The sequence below is a fragment of the Oncorhynchus keta genome, chromosome 11 (assembly GCF_023373465.1).
Source record: "Oncorhynchus keta strain PuntledgeMale-10-30-2019 chromosome 11, Oket_V2, whole genome shotgun sequence".
Lineage (NCBI taxonomy): Eukaryota > Metazoa > Chordata > Actinopteri > Salmoniformes > Salmonidae > Oncorhynchus > Oncorhynchus keta.
Genome location: NC_068431.1, coordinates 30,177,860 through 30,201,408, shown reverse-complemented (window position 1 = coordinate 30,201,408; position 23,549 = coordinate 30,177,860). Strand labels below are relative to the sequence as shown.

The 23,549-nt window shown below is 42.4% G+C and overlaps 1 protein-coding gene across 4 annotated transcripts in view; it reads right to left on the bottom strand.

Annotated features, from left to right (window-relative positions):
- Positions 1-2,594: 2,594 nt before the first annotated feature.
- The window catches only part of LOC118378502 (drebrin-like), a 127,142-nt gene continuing 106,187 nt past the window's right edge, over positions 2,595-23,549 (bottom strand). For 2 of the 4 annotated variants that reach the window (XM_052456979.1, XM_052456980.1), the window contains exons 5-15: positions 22,342-22,491; positions 21,128-21,205; positions 20,493-20,644; positions 20,348-20,405; positions 19,658-19,711; positions 19,154-19,268; positions 17,953-18,081; positions 13,459-13,572; positions 8,488-8,936; positions 5,640-5,730; positions 2,595-4,790 (exon numbers count right to left, since the gene is read on the bottom strand). In XM_052456979.1, the coding sequence (XP_052312939.1) occupies positions 4,738-4,790; positions 5,640-5,730; positions 8,488-8,936; positions 13,459-13,572; positions 17,953-18,081; positions 19,154-19,268; positions 19,658-19,711; positions 20,348-20,405; positions 20,493-20,644; positions 21,128-21,205; positions 22,342-22,491 (1,443 nt within the window). In that variant the 3' untranslated portion in view covers positions 2,595-4,737. The remainder of the gene's footprint in view (positions 4,791-5,639; positions 5,731-8,487; positions 8,937-13,458; positions 13,573-17,952; positions 18,082-19,153; positions 19,269-19,657; positions 19,712-20,347; positions 20,406-20,492; positions 20,645-21,127; positions 21,206-22,341; positions 22,492-23,549) is intronic. The other 2 variants (XM_052456981.1, XM_052456982.1) reach the window with 2 other exon arrangements.

Genomic DNA, 23,549 nt, shown 5'->3' with positions numbered 1-23,549 from the left:
TTTTGATCAGGGCCCATACAGGCAATACAGTGCCTCCCGAAAGTATTCATACCCCTTGACTTATTCCACAATTTGTTGTGTTACAGCCTGAATTCAAAACAGATTAAATAAATACAAATCTCACACATCTACACACAATACCCCATGATAATGACAAAGTGAAAACATGTTTTTCGAAATGTATTGAAAATAAGATACAGAAATATCAAATCTACATAAGTATTCAAAACTTTGTAGAAGCAAATTTGGCATCGATTGTAGCTGTGAGTCTTTCTGGGTAAGCCTCTAAGAGCTTTGCACACCTGGATTGTCTTCAAGCTCTGTCAAGTTGGTTATTGATCACTGCTAAACAGCCATTTTTAAGTCTTTCCATAGATTTTCAAGCCGATTTAAGTCAAAAGTGTAACTAAGCCACTCGGGAACATTCAATGTCGTGTTGGTAAGAAACTCCGGTATATATTTGGCCCTGTGTTTTAGGTTATTGTCTCGCTAAAAGGTGAATTTATCTCCCACTGTCTGTTGGAAAGCAGACTGAGCAAGGTTTTCCTCTAGGATTTTGCCTGTGCTTAGCTCTATTTAGTTTATTTTTATTTTTGAAAAACTCCCTAGTCCTTGCCATTGACAAGCATACCCATAACATGATGCAACCACCATGCTTGAAAATATGAAGACTGGTACTCAGTGGTGTGTTGTGTTGGATTTGCTCCAAACATAATGCTTTGTATTCAGGACATAAAGTTAATACATTTTTTTCTTCTTTTATTGTTTTACTTTAGTGCCTTGCAAACAGGATGCATATTTTGTAATATTTTTATTCCGTACGGGCTTCCTTCTTTTCAGTCTGTCATTTAGGTTGGTATTGTGGAGTAACTACAATGTTGTTGATCCATCCTCAGTTTTCTATCACAGCCATGAAACTCTGTAACTGTTTTAAAGACATCACTGGCCTCATGGTGAAATACCTGAGTGGTTTCCTTCCTCCCCGGCAACTGAGTTAGGAAGGATGCCTGTATCATTGTAGTGACTGGGATATTAACTACTTCACCATGCTCAAAGGGATATTCAATGTCTGCCTTTTTTAAATCCATCTACCAATAGGTGCCATTTTTTGCGTGGCATTGGAAAAACCTCCCTGGTCTTTGTGGCTGAATCTGTGTTTGAAAGTCACTGCTCGACTGAGGGACCTTACAGATAATTGTAGGTATGAGGTTGTATCGATGTGCACTGAGAGCCGGGCAGCAAGTTCAGTGAGTGAGTGTTTTAATCAAATAAATGGAACATAATACAAACCAAGAAACACTAACAGCACACAGACATGAAACTGTAACAGAAACAAAGCCTGGTGAAGGAACCAAAGGGAGTGACATATATAGGGAGGGTAATCAGGGAAGTGATGGAGTCCAGGTGGGTCTGATGATGCACAGGTGCGTGTAACGATGATGACAGGTGTGCACCATAAAGAGCAGCCTGGTGACCGAGAGGCTGGAGAGGGAGCACACGTGACAGAGGTACAGAGATGTAGGTAGTTATTCAAACATCATGTTAAACACTATTATTGCACACAGAGTGAGTCAATGCAACTTATGTGACTTGTTAAGCAAATTAATTGAATATTTATTGACAAATGTTTTATTAATTGTGCCATAAACAAAGTTAACTTCCCACAAACAAAGCAGGGAAAAGGGCTAAGTAGCCATACCCGGCCAAAACATAGAAACACCAAATCATAGAAAACTAAACATAGAATGCCCACCCCAAATCACACCCTGACCAAACCAAATAGAGACATTAAAAGGCTCTCTACGGTCAGGTCGTGACAGTGTAGGCCAGTGACAGCATCTCAATTGAATCCATTTAAATTCAGGCTGTAACACAACAAAATGTGGATAAAGTCAAGGGGTGTGAATACTTTTTGAAGGCATATAGGGTGCCTTTGGGATGCAGCCTATGTGTTCCATGTATACCTGTGAAGAGAAAGAGTCTTTATAGAACATTTCACATTTTAGCAGATGCTCTTATCCAAAACCATTTTTAGTAGTGAGTGCATACATTTTCATACTGGTCCCCAGTGGGAATCAATCCCACAACCCTGGCATTGTAAGCACCATGCTCTGCCAACTGAGCCACACAGGACCATACCTGGACTATTACTAAGTCAACAGTGCCAACATCTCTTGAATAAAATGCAGTTGAATAAAACATAGATTAAAACAAACATGACAAGTGGCAGTGACAGACTTTTAATTTTGTGTTCATTTCTGCTTTGAATGACTGAGATATTTGTTTGCCGAGAAAGCTTTGAAATGCATCAGTGAGCGGCCTGGAGCAATCCAGTACTTCAAGATGATAAATGATATGATCAATATAAAAAAGTGCACTTCTATCCTACAATATAATGAATGATATGAGATTCTCTGACCAAGATGGCCGTCATTTTAGTCATGTTGCCGGGATGTCAATGTTCATTTTAGTGTTCTATTTAATTCCATGATGCTAGCACTTCATGATACTATTGAAGTATTCAAGGATGCATTAGATTGGGGTGATACAGCCACAAGAAAAACTGTCAAATCAAAAACACTCTGAAGTCATCATTTGGAGGTTTTTAAGTCTTTTATTAACATACATCAGCACTTAGCATGTCACAAAAGATCTTGTGCTTATTTTAAAAAACAGAGCGTGTGAGAAGCGGATGGAAAAGAGGGAAGATAAATAAAATATGTTTTAAATGAAAAGAGAGAGATAAGACAAGGAACAGCTAAGCCTTGCTTTGGGGCAAAGAGGGGTAGTAGTAGTAGAGTAGTAGTATAGTAGTAGTAGTAGTCTCCTAGTAGTGTGATTGGGAGAGAATAATAATTACTAGCCAGGAGGTTATCAGGGTGAAAAAGTATATATTGAAATCATGTAGAAAGGGTGTCAGTTACTGCTAAAGATGCGGGTTGGTCGGCTCTTACTAAGCATTATTTGATTCTCATATACAGAAAAAGGCTGGTAGGGATATGGAATCACATTTCATATTTCGCTTCAAATAAACTTTATTTAAACATCTCATTCAATCCCACAACAAGCCTAAATTCAAAGTGACATAATCACAAGGGCCACAATGACAAAGTGTTAGACGTTCATTAGTTGTAGTTGTGTATTTCTAAAAAACAAACGCTATTTACAGGACAAAATACTAGATTGGTTTATTTTCTTATTGCTTGTTGGTTCCCACTCAGAATTCTGTGGTAAGAGCACATAGCTATAACAACATATACCTGCTATAGAACTGTTCTATATCTATGGGTAAGAATGTCTGGATTGATATAGAATCAGATCTAAGGAGTGGCATCTCAGGAATGAAACTATAACCTTGAACAGTAATGATAAGAAACCTCCTGTAGATCAAATAAAGGAAGACTGGTCTATAAGCCATGTGGAGAGGGTTACATAAAGAAGGTAGAACCTGTTTCTAAACATTAGAGCAATAATACCGTTTAAAACTAGGCTTGATGATCAAAAGCATTTAGAAGGGCTCCTGGCAAAACTAATCCACCGGAATGGTTCTCATTTAGACTGTTAACAGTGAAATCAGAACCGAGATAACTGGGTGAGAGAATGAGATCTGTGAAGAAATAACACAGAGGTAGTCCAACAGTAGAATTACAATAGTACACAAAACGATGCTGAGGCCATCTAGGGACGTGCATGTGAACGACATCATTTTAAAAGAAGGACAAGGAAAATAAATACACATGGAAAGCAAAAGGGTGCATTTGTGTCATCTACTGCAATGAAGGTGTAGTGTTACAAAGCAGAGACTACTGTAGCAGCTCTAGAACCACCTTTGCACAAGACACACTGTTCCGTTCATAGTGCCACAATGTGTGACGAACGTCCTCATTCCCATCTGAGTGCTCTAGATACAGTCATTGCCTAGTTAACACTGAAGACAAAACAAGAGACTATTGCCGCTATTGCCATGATTCAAATATCCTGAATGTCAATTTATAGAACACCAATAGGTAGAAAAATCATACTTATTTTCCCCGTGTCAGATTTTCTGCTGGGAGAGATGCCAACCAACACAACGATAACAAACTACAATAGATATTCCGTTTCAAATTGCCTTGGTACAGCACCAAACAATTATTTTGTTATACCTCCCTTGTGTGTATCAGGGTCTTACTATGGGGTAGTACAACGGTACTGCTATCCCAGCCTGTAGTCTGATGTCCACCACGCCTTCATCTGCCCCCCCCCATTGCCCCATGGACAAACTGAAACATCAAAGACTACAGGATTACACTAGGCACCACTCTCCCTCCTTCCCATCAGGCACCACTCCTCTCTGATCCCACTCTCCCTTCTTCCCACCAGGCACCACATTTTCGGGGTTGGGTTGCTATACATTCTAATAGGCTACCTGTCTGGTACAGGGTGTTTAGTTTGCTGTAGAAGACACATACATTCTGCAGAAAGTATCCCCCACTCCCCACTATTTACTCCGCATAGCAAAAAAAGGAGAGAAAAAAAAACACAAAACCAAGAGCTCATTATTAACCCATTAGCATCTTTAACAATAACTCAAAAACCTTTTCTGTGGCTAACATCAGTTTTTTCCCCCTTCTAGAACATGTTACTTTTTTTTTTAATGCAAGACTTGTTATTACTACTTTTTTTAAAAGTCTGTTTGGTTGTTGATGATGCGTTGTTTCTGCTTCCCACCGCCGGGCCGGACTACTTCGCCATGGTCTAGTCGCTGTCTTCCATTACAGGGTCTGTGTCCCAGCATGTGATGTCGATCTCTGTACACACGCACAGGGCATAGATAAACATACACAAATACACTTGGTCAATGTTTGAAAAAACTAAAACAAACACACAAACTTGAATCTTTTTACCCAGGGTGTCTTACAATATGAAACAACCACATACTATAACAATCAGCATCATAAGTCAGACTGTCTTCAAAAATAAGTGTGACAGCAGTTCTTGAATAAAATAGTAACAACAACATGATTAGCCAAGCTGGTGATTGTTAAGGTACCATTTGTAAAGGGTTTATAATGATGTCGTTAATGGTTATTAAATTACTTGTAAATGCACTATAAACCATTAATTAATGGGTTATAACGCATTGGTCAAAATAGTGCGATGTTGACCATTGGTCTGAAAACCAACCTTTTCTGTTCCTGGGACAGAGCACTAATACATCACACCCAATAGGGAGAAAATAACTTTTGCTTAACTGTCCAACCATTGAAAATGAGGCTGCATGATTATACACAAGGGGTGAATATTATACGTGCATTTGTAAATGGATAATAACAGAAGATAAATATTGGCACTGACCAGTTAATTGCTCTATTTAGACCAAAGCAATATAAGCGTTTATTAATGGTTTATAATGCATTTAGAAATGATTAAATAACATTCAATTATGTAATTATAGACTATTCAAACACTTTACAAATGGTACCTTATTTTACAGTGTTACTACTTTTTCATATATTGATGTATTTCCAACAGAATAATCCTCACAGCTTTCAGGCAAAAGGGTTATTTGATGTTTAATCCTGACATAACGCTCTCTCTCTCTCTCTCTCTCTCTCTCTCTCTCTCTCTCTCTCTCTCTCTCGCTCTCCTTCTCTCACCTGGTGGCTTGTTATAAAACACTGACGTTGGGGTCATTTTAGCAGAGCATTTCTCCTCCTCCTGCGATTGGCTGAAGTAACCCTTGTTCGCCTGCACAGACAGGCAGGAAGGCAGGCAGGCAGAAACATTAGTTGATAACAGTATTGTTTCTATGCATGCAGACATATAGACACACTATGCTACTGCTGCAGTGCCTTCAGAAAGTTATCACACCTTTTTACTTTTTTAATTTTTTTTGTTGTGTTACAAAGTGGGATTACAATTATTTAATTGTAATTTTTAGTCAACAATCTACACAATACTCTAATTTCAAAGTAGAATAAATATATATATATTATTTTGATTAAAATAAAATAAAACACTAATATATCTTCATTTGAAAAGTATTCAACCCGAGTCAATACATGTTAGAATCATCTTTGGCAGTGATTACAGCTAATTACAGTCTTTCTGGGTAAGTCTCTAAGAGCTTTTCACATGTGGATCATACAATATTTGCACATTATTCTTAAAAAATGTCTTCAAGCTCTGTCAAGTTGGTTATTGATCCTTGCTAAACAGCCATTTTCAAGTCTTTCCATAGATTTTCAAGCCAATTTAAGTCAAAAGTGTAACTAAGCCACAAGGGAACATACAATGTTGTCTTGGTAAGCAACTACAGTTGCTTAGCAGACTGTATATTTGGCTTTGTGTTTTAGGAAATTATCCTGCTGAAAGCTGAATTTGTCTACCAGTATCTGTTGGAAAGCAGACTGAAACAGGTTTTCCTCTAGTATTTTGCCTGTGTTTAGCTCTATTCGGTTTATTTTTATCCTAAAAAACTCCCTAGTCCTTGCCAATGACGAGCATACCCATAACATAATGCAGCCATCACCATGCTTATGAAGAGGCGTACTCAGCGATGTGTTGGATTTGCCCCAAACATAACACCTTTATCCAGTAATTGTGTTTTTTATCTTTGCCACATTTTTGCAGTATTACTTTTGTGTCTCATTGCAAACCACATGCATGTTTTGGAATATTTTACAGGCTTCCTTGTTTTCACTCTGTTATTTATGTTAGTATTGTGGTGTGACGACAATGTTGTTGATCCCCCATCACAGCCATTAAACTGTTTTAAAATCCCCATTAGCCTCATGGTGAAATCCCTGAGCGGTTTCCTTCCTCTCTGGCAACTGCGTTGGGAAGGGCGCCTGTATCTTTGCAGTGACTGGATGTATTGATACACCATCCATTACTAACTGCACCATGCTCAAAGGGATATTCAATGTGTGCTCTTTCTCTTTGCGAACCATTGGAAAACCTCCCTGGTCTTTGTGGTTGAATATCTGCTTAAAATTCACTGCTCGACTGAGGGACCTTACAGATAACTCACCCCTGCACATTGACTTGGTTCCGGTACCCACTGTACATAGCCTCGTTATTGTTATGTAAATGTATTGTGTGACTTTTTGAATTATTTGACTTTATTTAGTAAATATTTTATGAACTCTATTTCTTGAACTGCATTGTTGGTTAAGGGCTTGTAAGTAAGAATTTCACTGTAAGGTCTACACTTTATTTTATTCGGCGCATGTGACATTTTCTTTTTTTTTTGTGTAGGGTACAAATATGGCGTACTCATTTAAAAATCATATTAAACACTATTATTGCACACAGAGTGATTCCATGCAACTTTGTATGTGACATTTATACTCCTGAACTTATTTATGCTTGCCATAAAAAAAGGGTTTAATATTTATTGACTGATGACATTTTTTTCCATTTTTAATTAATTTGTAAACATTTCAAAAACAAAATTCCACTTTGACATTATGGGGTGTTGTGTGTAGGTCACAAAAATTCTAAATTTTATCCATTTTAAATTCAGTCTTTTAAGACATCAACATGTGGAAAAAGTCAAGGGGTGTGAATACTTTCTGAAGGCACTGTATATCACCAAGCCACTCTGTCCAAACAAGTACTACATGTACAGTACAGTCAAGGTTATCTGGGGGCAATTTGTACCACAGATCATTCAGTACTATAATATCTGTTTATGGGTTGTTCATCTTTGTTCCAGATCAGGAACACAGAACAAACTTCCATCCTCTCTCTCCCAGGTAACTGGTGGCACCCACTAGTGCCGATGTAGAACATTTTATTTATCCGTTATTTTACCAGGTAAGTTGACTGAGAACACATTCTCATTTGCAGCAACGTTCTGGGGAATAGTTACAGGGGAGAGGAGGGGGATTAATGAGACAATTGTAAACTGGGGATTATTAGGTGACCATGATGGTTTGAAGGCCAGATTGGGAATTTAGCCAGGACACCAGTGTTAACTCTTACAATAAGTGCCATGGGATCTTTAATGACCTCAGAGAGTCAGGACACCCGTTTAACGTCCCATCAGAAAGACGGCACCCTACACAGGGCAGTGTCCCCAATCACTGCCTGGGGCATTGGGATATTTTTTTTAGACCAGAGGAAAGAGTGCCTCCTACTGGCCCTCCAACACCACTTCCAGCAGCATCTGGTCTCCCATCCAGGAACTGACCAGGACCAACCCTGCTTAGCTTCAGAAGCAAGCCAGCGGTGGTATGCATTTACTGCCATCTTGTGGCACATAATATAATACTTATTTTTTTATAAGGAATTATACAATACAGATAGTGCAGACAACATACCGTTGTTGTTGTTGTGCAGCTGAGAAATTACATGCTGTATTGCTGTATTGCTGTATTGGCAAAACGTCAACTTAATGGCATAAGTATAAGGGCAACTCCATGCATGTAAAGTACTGCCAAGTAATTTTGCTCAATATACTGTAATATGAGATAACATGACTACTGCTCCTCTCCTGACCTGAGTCCCTTCTTTGAGCAGGGTCTCCCCGTTGGTCATCAGCTGAGTATCATCTGAAGCGTGCTGCAGTGCTTGCTGGTAGCTCAGGGTCATATCGTGGGTCCCGGCCACATCCACTAGGCTGGAGGGCTCTTCCTCGACCCCCTCGGGACCCCCCGGGCAGAATGGTACATCCCCCATCTCGTCAAAGCTCAGCAGGGGCTGGGCTTGCCCTCCAGGGTGTGGGGCCTGAGAGGGGGCGATGCCGGTGGCAGGGCTGCTGTCCCATAGCTCCACCAGGGGGTCTGCGGTGGTGGGGGCAGGCAGAGGCCTGAAGCCTGAGAAGGGGTCATAGTCGTCCGGGGTTGAGGATGGGGGTTTGGAGTCTGTGCGTGTCTGGGGTGCCACGCTCTGAATGGGCTTGGTGGGGGTGGAGTCCTGGACCGGGCCTGGCTGTTGCTTGGGCTCACCTGGAGGGAAGGAAGGTAGAGAGAGAGGGAGGGAGGGGGACTGTTATTGATAACAGTCAAAACTTGTTATCAATAAGCCCTGATAGGACACAAAGCGAAACAGTCAGAAGATCATCAGTATGCCCTGTCATTCTAGTCACACAATAATAAACTCCACTTACACATCGTTGCAGCAATAGAAAGACCACACTGTTTATTGATGCTCTTACAGTATACCTACAGTCCAAGATCTCTTAGGTCCACAACACGAATTACAGCTTTAACTTCAGAGACCACATGGACTCCTACGCAGTGATACCCTTGTGTTGTGTTCCTGTTACACTCATTGGTGTTCAGGTGGTGTACTTTAACACTGTCCACAGTACCAGAGTGCCACTGGAGACTAGAGACATGAGCAGGGGAAGCCCAGCCATCTGTGAAGGCAAAATAGGCCTGGGAAAATACACACAGTCCCAGGATGTGTGTGTGTGTGCATGCGTGTCACTGGCGTAGCACACACCGCCGCAGCCCACACACGACAGGGGACCAATGACCTTTGGGGGCATCCAACCCCCAAATGTTACATTTAATGGTGAATAAGAAATCATGGTGAATAACAATCTAACACAGGATGCAGTCGAAATAGAAATAGCCTTCAATTCCTACTTTATTGACTCTGTCAGGGTACTGACACAGAACCCCTCCACTGGTTTCTTGGGCTCGGTGCTAGTAAATGACGCTCAACCTGTCTTCATCATAAGGGAGGTTTCTGAGTCAAAGGTGAACAAGGTGATTAGCTCACTAAAGAACTCTAAAGCCAAAGATGTGTTTGGGCTGGACTCTACCTTTCTTAAAAACTACAAAGAGTCACTCATTGGCCCCATTACTAAGGTCACCAACACATCTATTGGTCTCGGGTGTTTCCAAGGGTTTGGAAGTCAGCCATAATAACGGCCATCTTTAAATCGGCGACCCTGCTGACGTGAGTAACTACAGGCCCATTAGTACAGCACCTGTGGTGTCAAAGGTTGTTGAAAAGTATGTAGCAGAACAACTGATTGCCCACCTCAACAACAGCCCCTTCACATTACACTCCATGCAGTTTGGCTTCAGAGCGAAACACTCCACAGAAACGGCCAACTGCTTTCTTCTGGAAAATGTGAAGTCCAAGATGGACAAAGGGGGCGTTGTTGGGGCTGTGTTTCTGGACCTAAGGAAGGCTTTTGATACTGTTAACCATGAGATTCTCATCACAAAATTGTCCAAGTTCAACTTTTCCCCCGATGCCTTGAGATGGATGAAATCATACCTTGAAGGCAGAACTCAGTGTGTCAGAGTGAGCAATGAGCTGTCGCCCACTCTTAGCTATGATGTGGGCGTGCCCCAAGGGTCAATAGTGGGGCCCCTCCTGTTCAGCCTGTACATTAATGATATGACTTCTGTCTGTACTGGGTCTGAAGTTCAAATGTATGCAAATGATACAGTGATATATGTGCATGCAAAGAGCAAACAACAAGCTGCACAAGAACTCACTACTGTAATGGTCCAGGTTACAAAGTGACTCAGTGACTCGTGTTTGCATCTCAATGTGAAAAAAACTGTTTGCATGTTCTTCACAAAGAGGGCAACAGATGCTACTGAGCCAGAAGTCTATGTGTCAGGGGAGAAGCAAATTCAACCTAACTAATTTACGATTTATACGATTTATAGAAAATTGTTTGACTACAGAGGAAGCAAAACTGTATTTCAAATCTATGATACTCCCCCACTTAACATACAGCTTGACTAGTTGGGCCCAAGCTTGCTGTACAACATTAAAACCCATTCAGTCTGTCTACAAACAGGCTCTCAAAGTGCTTGATAGGAAGCCCAATAGCCATCATCACTGTTACATCCTCAGAAAGCATGAGCTCCTGAGTTGGGAAAATCTTGTGCAATACACCGACGCATGTCTTGTATTCAAGATCCTAAATGGCCTGGCTCCCCCTCAACTCAGTGTTTTTGTTAAACAGAAAACCCAGACATATGGCAGCAGATCCATTAAGGATAAGCACCTTTAGTAAATCCGCTTTCTCTGTGAGAGCTTCCCATGTCTGGAATACACTGCCTTCAGACACACATAACTGCACCACCTATCACACTAAAGGTCAATCAGATTTGTGATCATAATCCCTATCTGTGTATTACCGCTTTCCATGTTGTCTGTTGTCTGTAGCTTGTGAGGTGTGGAAACACTTTGTTGCTTTTATGAATTTTGTCTTGCTGCTTTTTGTTCTATGTTGCTCTGTCTGTATGCTACGTCTTGCTTGTTCTATGTTGCTCTGTCTGTATGCTATGTCTTGCTTGTCCTATGTTGCTCTGTGTGTGCTCACTGCTCAATGATTGTCTATATTGTAATTGTTTTTAATAACCTGCCCAGGGACTGCGGTTGAAAATTAGCCAGCTGGCTAAAACTGGCTCTATTACTGAAACATTAATTAATGTGCACTGTCCCTGTAAAAATAAAATAAACTCAATTTCATTTTCGAGTCCTAAAGCAACTGAGGAAAAACTAAATTGCTACTGTGTATACAGTGGCTTGCAAAAGTATTCACCCCCTTGGCATTTTTCCTATTTTGTTGCCTTACAACCTGGATTTAAAATCTATTTATTTTGGGGGGTTTGTATCATTTGATTTATACAACATGCCTACCACTTTGAAGATATTTAAAATAAAATAAAAATAATTACATATTTTTTATTGTGAAACAAACAAGAAATAAGACAAAAAACAGAACACTTGAGTGTGCATAACTATTCACCCCTTCAAAGTCAATACTTTGTAGAGCAACCTTTTGCAGCAATTACAGCTGAAGTCTCTTGGGGTATGTCTCTATAAGCTTGGCACATCTAGCCACTGGGATTGTTTCCCATTCTTCAAGGCAAAACTGCTCCAGCTCATTCAAATTGGATGGGTTCCGCTGGTGAATTGGATTGAGGTCTGCACTTTGACTAGGCCAATCCAAGATATTTAAATGTCTACCCCTTAAACCACTCGGGTGTTGCTTTAGCAGTATGCTTAGGGTCACTGTCCTGCTGGAAGGTGAACCCCCGTCCCAGTCTCAAATCTCTGGAAGACTGCAACAGGTTTCCTTCAAGAATTTCCCTGTATTTAGCGCCATCCATCATTCCTTCAATTCTGACCACTTTCCCAGTCCCTGCCGATGAAAGACGTCCCCACAGCATGATGCTGCCACAACCATGCTTCACTGTGGGGATGGTGTCCTCGGGATGATGAAAGGTGTTGGGTTTGCGCCAGACATAGCATTTTCCTTGATGGCCAAAAAGCTCAATTTTAGTCTCATATGACGAGTGTACCTTCTTCCATTTGTTTGGGGAGTCTCTCACTTGGATCTTGGCAAACACCAAACATGTTTGCTTATTTCTTTCTTTAAGCAACGGCTTTTTTCTGGCCACTCTTCCATAAAGCCCAGCGCTGTGGAGTGTACGGCTTAAAGTGGTCCTGTGGACAGATACAGTTGAAGTTGGAAGTGTACATACACTAAGGTTTAAATGTCAGAAATTGTGAAAAACTGAGTTTAAATGTATTTGGCTAAGGTGTATGTAAACTTCCGACTTCAACTGTATCTGTCCACAGGACCACTTTAAGCCGTACACTCCACAGCGCTGGGCTTATTGGAAGAGTGGCCAGAAAAAAGCCATTGCTTAAAGAAAAAAAAAAAGTTATTTTTTCCCCTTTCAATTCACCTATTTTGACTATTTTGTGTATGCCCATTACATGAAATCCAAATAAAAATCTATTTAAATTACAGGTTGTAATGCAACAAATTAGGAAAAACGGCAAAGGGGGATGAATACATTTGCAAAGCACTGTACCACCTGAATGAAGAACAAAATGTTATATTTTTGTCAACTTCGTAAAACATCCACTAGTTCCGATTTTTGTCTAACGTCAGCTTCATCAGAGTGCTTAAAGATCTGAATTTTTGTTTTTATTGGGAATTTTCACATCAATAATTTTTTCATATTTTACAAATGTTTGTATTGAACTTTTATTTTCATAGGCAAAAATATATCTGTTTTGAGTATCTGTAGTCAACTCTGTCATAGATGGAGTCAAAATGGTTTGGTTAATATAAAAACAAAATGTAATCACTGTTATGCAACATATGCTTAATTTTTGCGTGTATTTGCTGTGCTTTATAAATGTTTTTTAAAAGAAAAAAAAACATGCCAAAAATGCTAATGAAATTTGCCCTGGAGCATTTTATAGTGCTATAAACAAAACAAAAGAAGTTTGGAGATTTGTATTACATATTTGAATAATCTTAACGTTAGAATTAAGGCCTTTAAATACTTGTTGGACAATAATTGTAAAAATGAAATGCCTTTTATGGTGTCTAACGGAGTTGACATGAATCCAGGGATGAATGATATCCAACAGAGTAAGTGCTCTCAATGACTTTCAATGCTAACATTAGCCATGTACAAAGTAGCCTATTGTAGCCTTACCCCAGTATAACCCAACTCTGCCTAATCTTACCCCACTCGTTCCGGCTGTCATCCTCCGCCTCCTGGATGGGTGTGGTGACTATTTTGGGGATTGGCGTTGAGGACGTTCCCATACTGTGATCTAAGCTCCCTTCATCATCGCCATCTGGAGGAATATCAGAAAGTGTACACCATAACAACTTCAAACCATCACCACCAAACATCAACATCACACAATCATATCAATCAAAATGTCACCAAACATCAACATCACACAATCATATCAATCAAAATGTCACCAAACATCAACATCACACAATCATATCAATCAAAATACCACCAAACATCAACATCACACAATCATATCAATCAAAATGTCACCAAACATCAACATCACACAATCATATCAATCAAAATGTCACCAAACATCAACATCACACAATCATATCAATCAAAATGTCACCAAACATCAACATCACACAATCATATCAATCAAAATACCACCAAACATCAACATCTCACAATCATATCAATCAAAATGTCACCAAACATCAACATCACACAATCATATCAATCAAAATGTCACCAAACATCAACATCACACAATCATATCAATCAAAATGCCACCAAACATCAACATCTCACAATCATATCAATCCCAATCAAAATGCCACCAAACATCAACATCACACAATCATATCAATCCCAATCAAAATACCACCAAACATCAACATCTCACAATCATATCAATCCCAATCAAAATGCCACCAAACATCAACATCACACAATCATATCAATCCCAATCAAAATGCCACCAAACATCAACATCACACAATCATATCAATCCCAATCAAAATACCACCAAACATCAACATCACACAATCATATCAATGCCAATCAAAATACCACCAAACATCAACATCTCACAATCATATCAATCAAAATGCCACCAAACATCAACATCACACAATCATATCAATGCCAATCAAAATACCACCAAACATCAACATCTCACAATCATATCAATGCCAATCAAAATGCCACCAAACATCAACATCTCACAATCATATCAATCCCAATCAAAATGCCACCAAACAATTAAATCACTAACAGAATGAAAATACTGTACCACCCAACAATCAAATCATCAACACATTCAAAATGTTCCCAAACACAGACAAAATGCCACCACAAAATCACATGAACACAATTAAAATAACACCATTGGTCACAATGAGCAGTCAGGCTAGCCTGAACACTGCATTCAATTTCAATCACAATGGCGTGGTTATTTGTTTTCAGGCTTGACTTGAATGGTGCAACAGCAACTGTGGCAGAGCATTTCTGTTAAAGCTCAAATGTACCTGGGGATGAGATCATGTGACGTAACATCACTGGTGATGGTGAAGCGTGGGTCCTTTCCATCAGGCATTTCAGCAAATACACTGGCCAAAAGTATGTGGACACGTGTTCGTCGAACATCTCATTCCAAAATCATGGGCATTAATATGGAGTTGGTCCCCCCTTTCCTGCTATAACAGCCTCCACTCTTCTGGGAAGGCTTTCCACTAGATATTGGAAAATGTCTGTGGGGACTTGCTTCCATTAAGCCACAAGAGCATTAGTGAGGTCGGGCACTGATGTTGGGCGATTAGGCCTGGCTCGTAGTCGAAGTTCCAATTCATCCCAAGGGTGTTTGATGGGGTTGAGGTCAGGGCTCTGTGGAGGCCAGTCAAGTTCTACCACAACGATCTCAACAAACCATTTCTGTATGGACCTCACTTTGTGCACAGGGGCATTGTCATGCTGAAACAGGAAAGGGCCACAAAGTTGGACTGCCAGATGGTGAAGCGTGATTCATCACTCCAGAGAACGCGTTTCTACTGCTCCAGAGTCCAATGGCTGCGAGCTTTACACCACTCCAGCAGACTGTTGGGACTGCGCATGGTGATCTTAGTCTTGTGTGTGGCTGCACGGCCATGGAAACCCATTTCATGAAGCGCCCGATGATCAGTTTTTGTGCTGACGTTGCTTCCAGAGGCAGTTTGGTACTCGGTAGTGAGTGTTGTAACCGAAGACAGGTGATTTTTATGCAATGTGCGCTTCAGCAATCGGTGGTCTTGTTCTGTGAGCTTGTGTGGTCTACCACTTGCTCCTAGACGTTTCCACTTCACAATGACTGCACTTACAGTTGACCGGGGCAGCTCTAGCAGGGCAGGAATTTGACAAACTGACTTGTTGGAAAGGTGGCATCCTATGACAGTGCAATGTTGAAAGTCACTGAGTTCTTCAGGAAGGACATTCTACTGACAATGTTTGTCTTTGGAGTTTGCATGGCTGTGTGCTCAATTTTATACACCTGTCAGCAATGGGTGTGGCTAAAATAGCTGAATCCACTAATTCAAAGGAGTGTCCACATACTTTTGTATATATAGTGTAGAAGTAACACAGTAGAGCAGTAGCAGCAGTAGTGTCAATCCCATGCATGAGCTGCAGCAACAGTACTCCATATGGGCTATATCAGCTCTCCACTACAATACAGTACATGGACTTCAATAAGTACTGTAGCTAGAAGTTGCCCCTAACCACTGATACAGGATCAGATATCCAATGATCTGATCTGAGATTTGTGGTTGGGGGAATCTTCAGCACCTCAAGCAATACTACCCTCTGACAAAGATCTTTACGGTGATGCTGTTTGTCTTTAAACAGTGAATTCACTTTTGGGAGCAGCAATACTCAGTGCAGGATTCCTTTTTTTTGATTGCCTGATTTAATCAGTCAAGACATATAAACATATAAACTGCCCCAGTATACATTTTGGGTGTGTGTAAAGTCCAGTAAAAGTTCCGGAGGCAGCTGATGATTCTCTGCTGTCTGTATGTACTTTGCAAAGAATGAGGGCGCATCTGGATGAGAAACAAAAAATATCCACTCAGCGAATAAACCCCGGCAAACACATTATACAGGCTGATACACCAAACACAATTCCCTTCAATTAAATTAGGACCAGGAATTACAAACACAATAACAAAACATGCTCTAGTAATTACTAAGAGCCAAGGCATGAACAAGCAAACCAACAATAATGACCAACATCACTGTGACTGGAAACAACAGGACATAGAGATGAATGACCCTATGTGACTGCTCATTATATATATTGACAGCAGCATCTTGCTTGGGTGGACTTGCCATTTCCTTTCAAATCGAGGGCTCTTTAAATACGAAAGAGAATAGAGGAGGATAGAATATTGCCTCGTCCTCATCAACGCTGAACCATTTATAAACAGTTTCAATTTAAGGGGTCAATACACTGAGGTGAAAAGGTCATGATGGTGGTATAGGAATCCATTTTCATTTAAACTAATTTCATGACTTAGCTGATGGATGGAACTACTAGGGCCTGGTTTGATCTAGTAGGATCTGGTTAGAACTAGCTGGAACTGGTTAGAACTGGTTGGCCACCCTTACACAGACACAGACACAACATTAGGAAACAATTACAGTACAATTTTTGGTACAATACTCTACATAGGTCAGGGGTAACATCCATGTACTGCATGGACACACAGGGCCCACAGGGTACGCAACACAGTTCCTGAGACCACGGGCAGCTCGATAACGACGGAACACACACTCACAGGTCATTCGTCAGGAGGTACGCAAGGTGTGTGTGCGGACGGAGAAACGGGGCAGGGATGATGGGTAGATGGGGTAAAGGTGGATACGCAGTAAGATTGGCAAAACAAATAATGGAGCATGGAACCTATGCAGGTTTCTATTATTCTCCTCCATTTCTCCTTCTCTCCTCCAGGGGAAACCTGCCCCGTTCACTAGGACTTTTCCCCTAACCATCCTACGCTCATCCCCACAACCCTGGATAAAAGATCAGTCAGATAAATATTTTGACCGAGAGGGATCATGGAGTAAACATCATTGGCGTGTGGAAGACTGAAGGCGGTTGACAAGATAGTGTGTTAGTAAGTTAGGGTAGTTAGTACACAGATTCATTTGTAAAAGGAGATATAAGAGGCACTAAGTAGTAGGCAGAACTAAGGGTCATGATCAACTCCACTCTTTGATATCAGCTGCCATCATCAGCAAGACAACTAAAAGCAAACTGCATCAGAGTGGGTGTAGAGAGAGAGGCCAAACCAGGAGAGTGCTGACTGACTGAGACACAGCCTTTAGTGGAGAACAGGATCTGTCATCACACCGGAAGTGCTTTTAGCACACTGCACAGCCACCCATCTCCTACAGACAGTACCAATCTGGTCTACTTTACCATGGAGATATCTAATTCAGGCTCTGCAAGGACTCACAATAAAATAGAGCCCGTCACGCCCAGGTTAGCTAACAGTAGGTAGCCACAGTTGTGCTCTGAGCTAGTGGGGGGTAGGTGGTATGGTGCAGGAGAGGGGGCTGAGTTTGTTACAGCAGCTTCAGGGGATGATTTGGGGTGACAGGGGGCGTGTCCTCTACTGTGGTAATGTGAGGGTGGGTGGGGGGGGCCTCCCTGCTCCTCCTCCTGTCCAGTACCTACCGGGGGCAGTGGGCTGCAGCCTCGCGTGAGGTGGGGTGCGGAGGGGGGGCGGACTGGGCTCGCTGGGACTGTGCTGCTGCTTCAAAAACGGGCTGTCCAAACGGCCTGGTAACGGGCTGTCCAAACGGCCTGGTAAGAGACAGGGCCCAGGGTGGTGACACACACACATACATACAGACGCGGGGAGGACAGGGAAAGACGAGAGAGGGAGAGAGGGAGAGAGGGAGAGAGGGAGAGAGGGAGAGAGTGATAGAGGGACACAGAGAAAAGAGAGACAGGGGAGAGTAGAAAGAAGACAGGAAGGAGAAAGTCAAGATAAAACGAGGCAAGGCCCAGGAGGATCCCCGGTGAGAAGTGAAGGGTTGTGGGAGGATGGGTATGGTCCCATAGAAACCCAATAGTGAGGACAGAATAGAAGAAGATACGCTCAAGAGAGGATCCAAAGAACAGAGGGAGACACCGGACAAATAAAAGGAACGGATGGATGGATGAATGGAGAAACGGACGACAAGACAAATGGATGCACAACCATGAATCAAATCAAAGAGACATATAAAGAAGAGGGAGAGTTGTTAGTGTGGTAATGCCACTGTGGACAAAGCAGGCAGTAGTAGAAGCACGGCACCAAGCTCATTAATGATGGAGGAAGGAACATGAATTCAGTTCAGTATGTTAAGATGGAATGAACACAGAGACTTTCTCCAATAGTGAAAATATCCTGTTGCTTCTAGACAAAAACAGATATTGTTTCAGGGAGATTCTTTGGGTTTGCAGGTGGAGAGGAGAGACAGTGTGTTGTCTTGTTCAGAGACCCTCACTGAGTCAGGCACTTGTTCCAATCTCCATCCACTCCAACTGTCTCCTTGGTACCACTTGCTTTCCGTATCTATGTAGCCTGCAAGGGATAACTGCTACAGCAGTCCATCTTCATCTTCAACTGGATTACTTTTCATCTTAGTCTAAATTATACTCCAACGGTTCTCCTGCCTTCCAGATCTCTGTGGTATACCCAGGTGTCTAGGTCCAACAGGCTCTGTCCACTCATACACAGTGATGACAGACACACTGGTGACATACAGTAGAGTACAGGGACTGAGGCCTGTGAGGAGGTGAATGACAAGACAAATGGTGGTCAGGTGACCCAAGCCCTCCCTCTCTGCCTCCCTCCCTCCTTCCATCTCCTCCGTCTTCCTGGTCTTACCGGTCCTGTGGCTAGAGACAGGGGAGATGTCCAAACCAGTAGCCACAGCCTTCTCCTTCTGCTTAAAGAACTCCCTGGGGTTGTCCGCCCGCTGGGCAATGAGGGCTTTCGCCTCCTGTCAACAAACATACATACAGTACAACGTTAGACACATAGAGCACCCCCCCCCCACACACACACACACACACACACAAGATACTCATCGCACATAGGTAATACACTCACACCACAAATGCACGTAGGAGCACACACACTCAGACAGAATTGACCTTACACACAGAGAGCCAGAGACAAATATCCCAGTGTAGCCTGGTCCCACTAACACAGATCCAAAGCCCAGGAGTGCTACTGTCACAATGACACATATATACAGGTCAGGAGTCTGGGCTACACTCTACTTTACTCTCTCAGTCTCAGCCTACTAACACTAGAGAGGCACAGAATAGGATATACAGAGTTGATTTTCTGTATGCAATGAATCCCCCCATTGGGACTGAAACCCACCTCCACTTCAGACTCCTTCTCCTTCTCCAGGTCCTCATAGCTAGGTTCTGCTGTCTGCAGAGAGAGAGAGAGAGAGATGGGTACAAGGAAACAGCCTACAAAGTAATTCCATTCTCACAGCATGGCAGCCATTACAAAATCACAGACGTTCAAGCTGGCATTTTCAAAGTGATCTGAAAGCAGAAGTATTGTTTTCGAAGGAAGTGAGAGTCTTAAAATAACGATGGCTCTTGTGGAATGGTAAAAGGAAGGAGAGAAGTGAAAACATTGTACGGTCCAATATTTGGAGAATAAATCTTCTTGTGTCATGTCGTGCCAGGGCTGAAATTATTAATGTTGATGCTACTATTGAATTAAAGTTGGATTTTTTAAAACAGGATAATGAAATAGAACTCTTGTTTCTTAATATTTTTTTCCCAGACAATATCAATGATGCATTATGACTAGTCTTGAAATGAGATCATAAATGTTCTCTAAAAGCAGACTGCCTCTTTCAGTGGTGGCAAGGAATGGAACAGAGAATACACATAATGCTCTGGCGCACACACACACACACACACACACACACACACACACACACACACACACACACACACACACACACACACACACACACACACACACACACACACACACACACACACACACACACACACACACACACACACAGACACAGACACACACACTTACTACGAGGGGCTGGTTCCGTGTCCTCTCTTTGGCCTCCTCTTCCTCCTGTATCTTCTTTCTGCTCCACACACACAGAGTTACCACATGGACCAAGCACCAGAGTTTCCGTGATACAACACACTACCCATAAGTCACTGCAGCCCACCTGTGTTCCTCGATCTGCCTCTCCCTCTCGCGGTACCTCTTCTCTCTATCCTCCTGCTCTTTCCTTTCCAGCTCCATCCTCTCCTCCTCGAAGCGTTGCCTCTCCTCCGCAACCTTCTTCCTATCCTCCTCCTTTCTCAACTCTTCCTCACGCTGGTACACACAAAAGACAGAAATATATTTCAACATTTGTTCAATACTTCAATAACCAATTAGTCACAACATAAAACATCAATGACTAAAATGTGAAACAGAACATCTGGCTTTGGTCCTTCTATTGAGCAAAATCAACACAAACTAACATGTAAAGGGCAAAGCCGCCCGCTCACAATGATTCAAATAACCTCAAGGACAGAGAGCAATGGATGTCATATCGCATTTGAGTCTGTCTCATTGGCTTGTGGCGTTGCTTCTGGAAGACGGGGGACATTTTTTGACTTTGTTTAGATCCTACTCCTACACACTCCAATTGAAACCACTATTCATGCTATCATTCCTAGTCTGAGGAGAAGGTAGAGAAAACAGATAACAGTGCTGCTCTTCTTGTCTCCAGAGTCCTTGTCCCAGTCACACCCCCCACCCTCCATCACTTCTTTCCTCCCTCCTGACGTTAGCGGGAATCATGTTCATTCCTACCTTGGCTTGTTCCCAGAATTCCTCTCTATTGATCTTCTTCATCTCAATCTCTGCGTTGGTTTTGGTGTACACGGTGCCCTGGACATCCGCCCAATAGGGAGAGAGGAAAGGAGAGAGGAGAGAGGAAGGGGAAGTGGTTGGTTACAACCATTAGTCAAAGAACCATGGCACACACACACACACACACACACACACAGCTCAGGGTCAGCGTCTGCTATAGTACAATTACTGTGCCCTCCAAATCCTATTGCACCACACCACCCGTAACCAACAGGGTCAGACTACACATATAGTGTCATATTTCTATTCGACACACAATTACCGTATCACTTATTGTGCACCATTGCCTGGATATGATTTATATGGAGTTATATAACTTTAACTTCTATATTATGAACAGCTTGTACTTGAACCCTTTAGGTGCGGGCCTTAAAGATAGATATTATCCACAAGGTAGCCTGTTCAAAAGTGCAAGTGTGACATTGTAAAACCCTGTGACGCAATACATTTAGTTAGTTTGTTAATCTACAGTATATATCATTCTTTAAACTCAAGGAATTTACCTCAGCTTAATGTCGTCATGTTTTGGTAGCACTGTAGACTGTAGACACTGTAGACGATCCATCAGAATGTAATGTACCTTTAGCGCAGCGGCTAGCCTAACGTCCTGGTTCAGTTGTGTCCAGATACGCAGAGAGAGAATGAGGAAGGAGCCTGCTAGCTGTTCAGCTGAGAGACTCATTTCTTATGGACCATCTGATACATAGTAAGGCCCATTGTTGAAGTTCCTAAACATTAACAATGCCTCGCTCTCAGAGGGCCTCTCCAACGCTCTCTCTCTTTCTCTCTCTCCCCCTCTCTGGCCCTCTCCCTTTATCTCTGTCTCTCTCTCCCTCGGTCGACTCTCTCTCCCTCTCTCTCCTCTAAAACAGTAACATGACTGTGGCCTTGTGTCACACATCACACTAATAGAGAGCTCTTTCACAGACTACTTGTTTTGACCTATGTCGTAACACCCCCTCCTCTCCTGCCAGGCTCCATCTCGCTGTCCCTTTAACCTCTCTCTCAAGGCATCTCTCTATCCCTCCACCTCCCTCTCCGTCATTGTATCCCTTCCCCTGTTTCCTTTCAATCCCCTCTCTCCATCTCTCCCCCTCCACCTCACACCCCCTCCATCTCTTCCACCCCTCCCCCATCTGCCCCCTCTCTCTTACCACTCCATCCTCTCCATTCTCCTCCTCTCTGGTTCTCAGCCGGCTGAGGACGGGGCTGGCTACCGAAGCCATCCCATTTGTCAGTCTCTGTCCAATGGCAGATGGTTCGATGTCCTCCATGGTGCTGGCGTTGATGATGACGTTGACTCCCTGCGGGCAAAAAAGCAAAAAAGCACCTTCAATGGAAGTATACCTTTCCCCTTTAAATGGCTTGTGTGAGATGGTATCTCACGGTAAAAGGAGCAGGCTCTCAGAGGTTATGTGGAGGTTATATTTGTGTCAGACTGCAGGGCACATGGAGCACAAGCCTCCTCAGACTACTTTTGATTGGGGCAATGTGCACACACATCACTCACTAGCTTTAGACCCACAGAACACATGGCTGGAAAGAGAAAAGTGGTTATGTCATGTTCAGAGAGGAGGGAGGGGAAGGAAGAGAGAGAGAGAGAAAGGGACAGGAAGGAAGAGAGAGAGAGAGGGACAGGAAGGAAGAGAGAGAGAGAGAGAGGGACAGGAAGGAAGAGAGAGAGGGACAGGAAGGAAGAGAGAGAGAGGGGGACAGGAAGGAAGAGAGAGAGGGAGAGGAAGGAAGAGAGAGAGGGAGGGGAAGGAAGGAAGAGAGAGAGGGAGAGGAAGGAAGAGAGAGAGAGGGACAGGAAGGAAGAGAGAGAAGGACAGGAAGGAAGAGAGAGAGGGACAGGAAGGAAGAGAGAGGGACAGGGAGGAAGAGAGAGGGACAGACAGATGTCCTAAAGGGATGCGAGAGAGAGAGAAAGAGAGAGAAAGAGAGAGAAAGAGAAAAAGAAAGAGAAAGAGAGAGAAAGAGAAACAGAAAGAGAAAGAGAGAGAGAGAGAAAAAGAGAGTGAGAGAGTGAGAAAGAGAGAGAGAAGAGAGAGATAGAGAGAGAGGGAGAGAGAGAGAGAGAGAAAGAAAGAGAGAGAGAGAGAAAGAGAGAGAGAAAAGAGAGAGAGAGAAAGAGAGAGAGAGAGAGAGAGAGAGAGAGAGAGAGAGAGAGAGAGAGAGAGAGAGAGAGAGAGAGAGAGAGAAAGAGAGAGAGAGAGAGAGAGAGAGAGAGAGAGAGAGAGAGAGAGAGAGAGAGAGAGAGAGAGAGAGAGAGAGAGAGAGAGAGAGAGAGAGAGAGAGAGAGAGAAGAGAGAGAGAGAAAGAGAGAGAGAGAGAAAGATAGAGAGAAAGAAAGAGAGAGGGA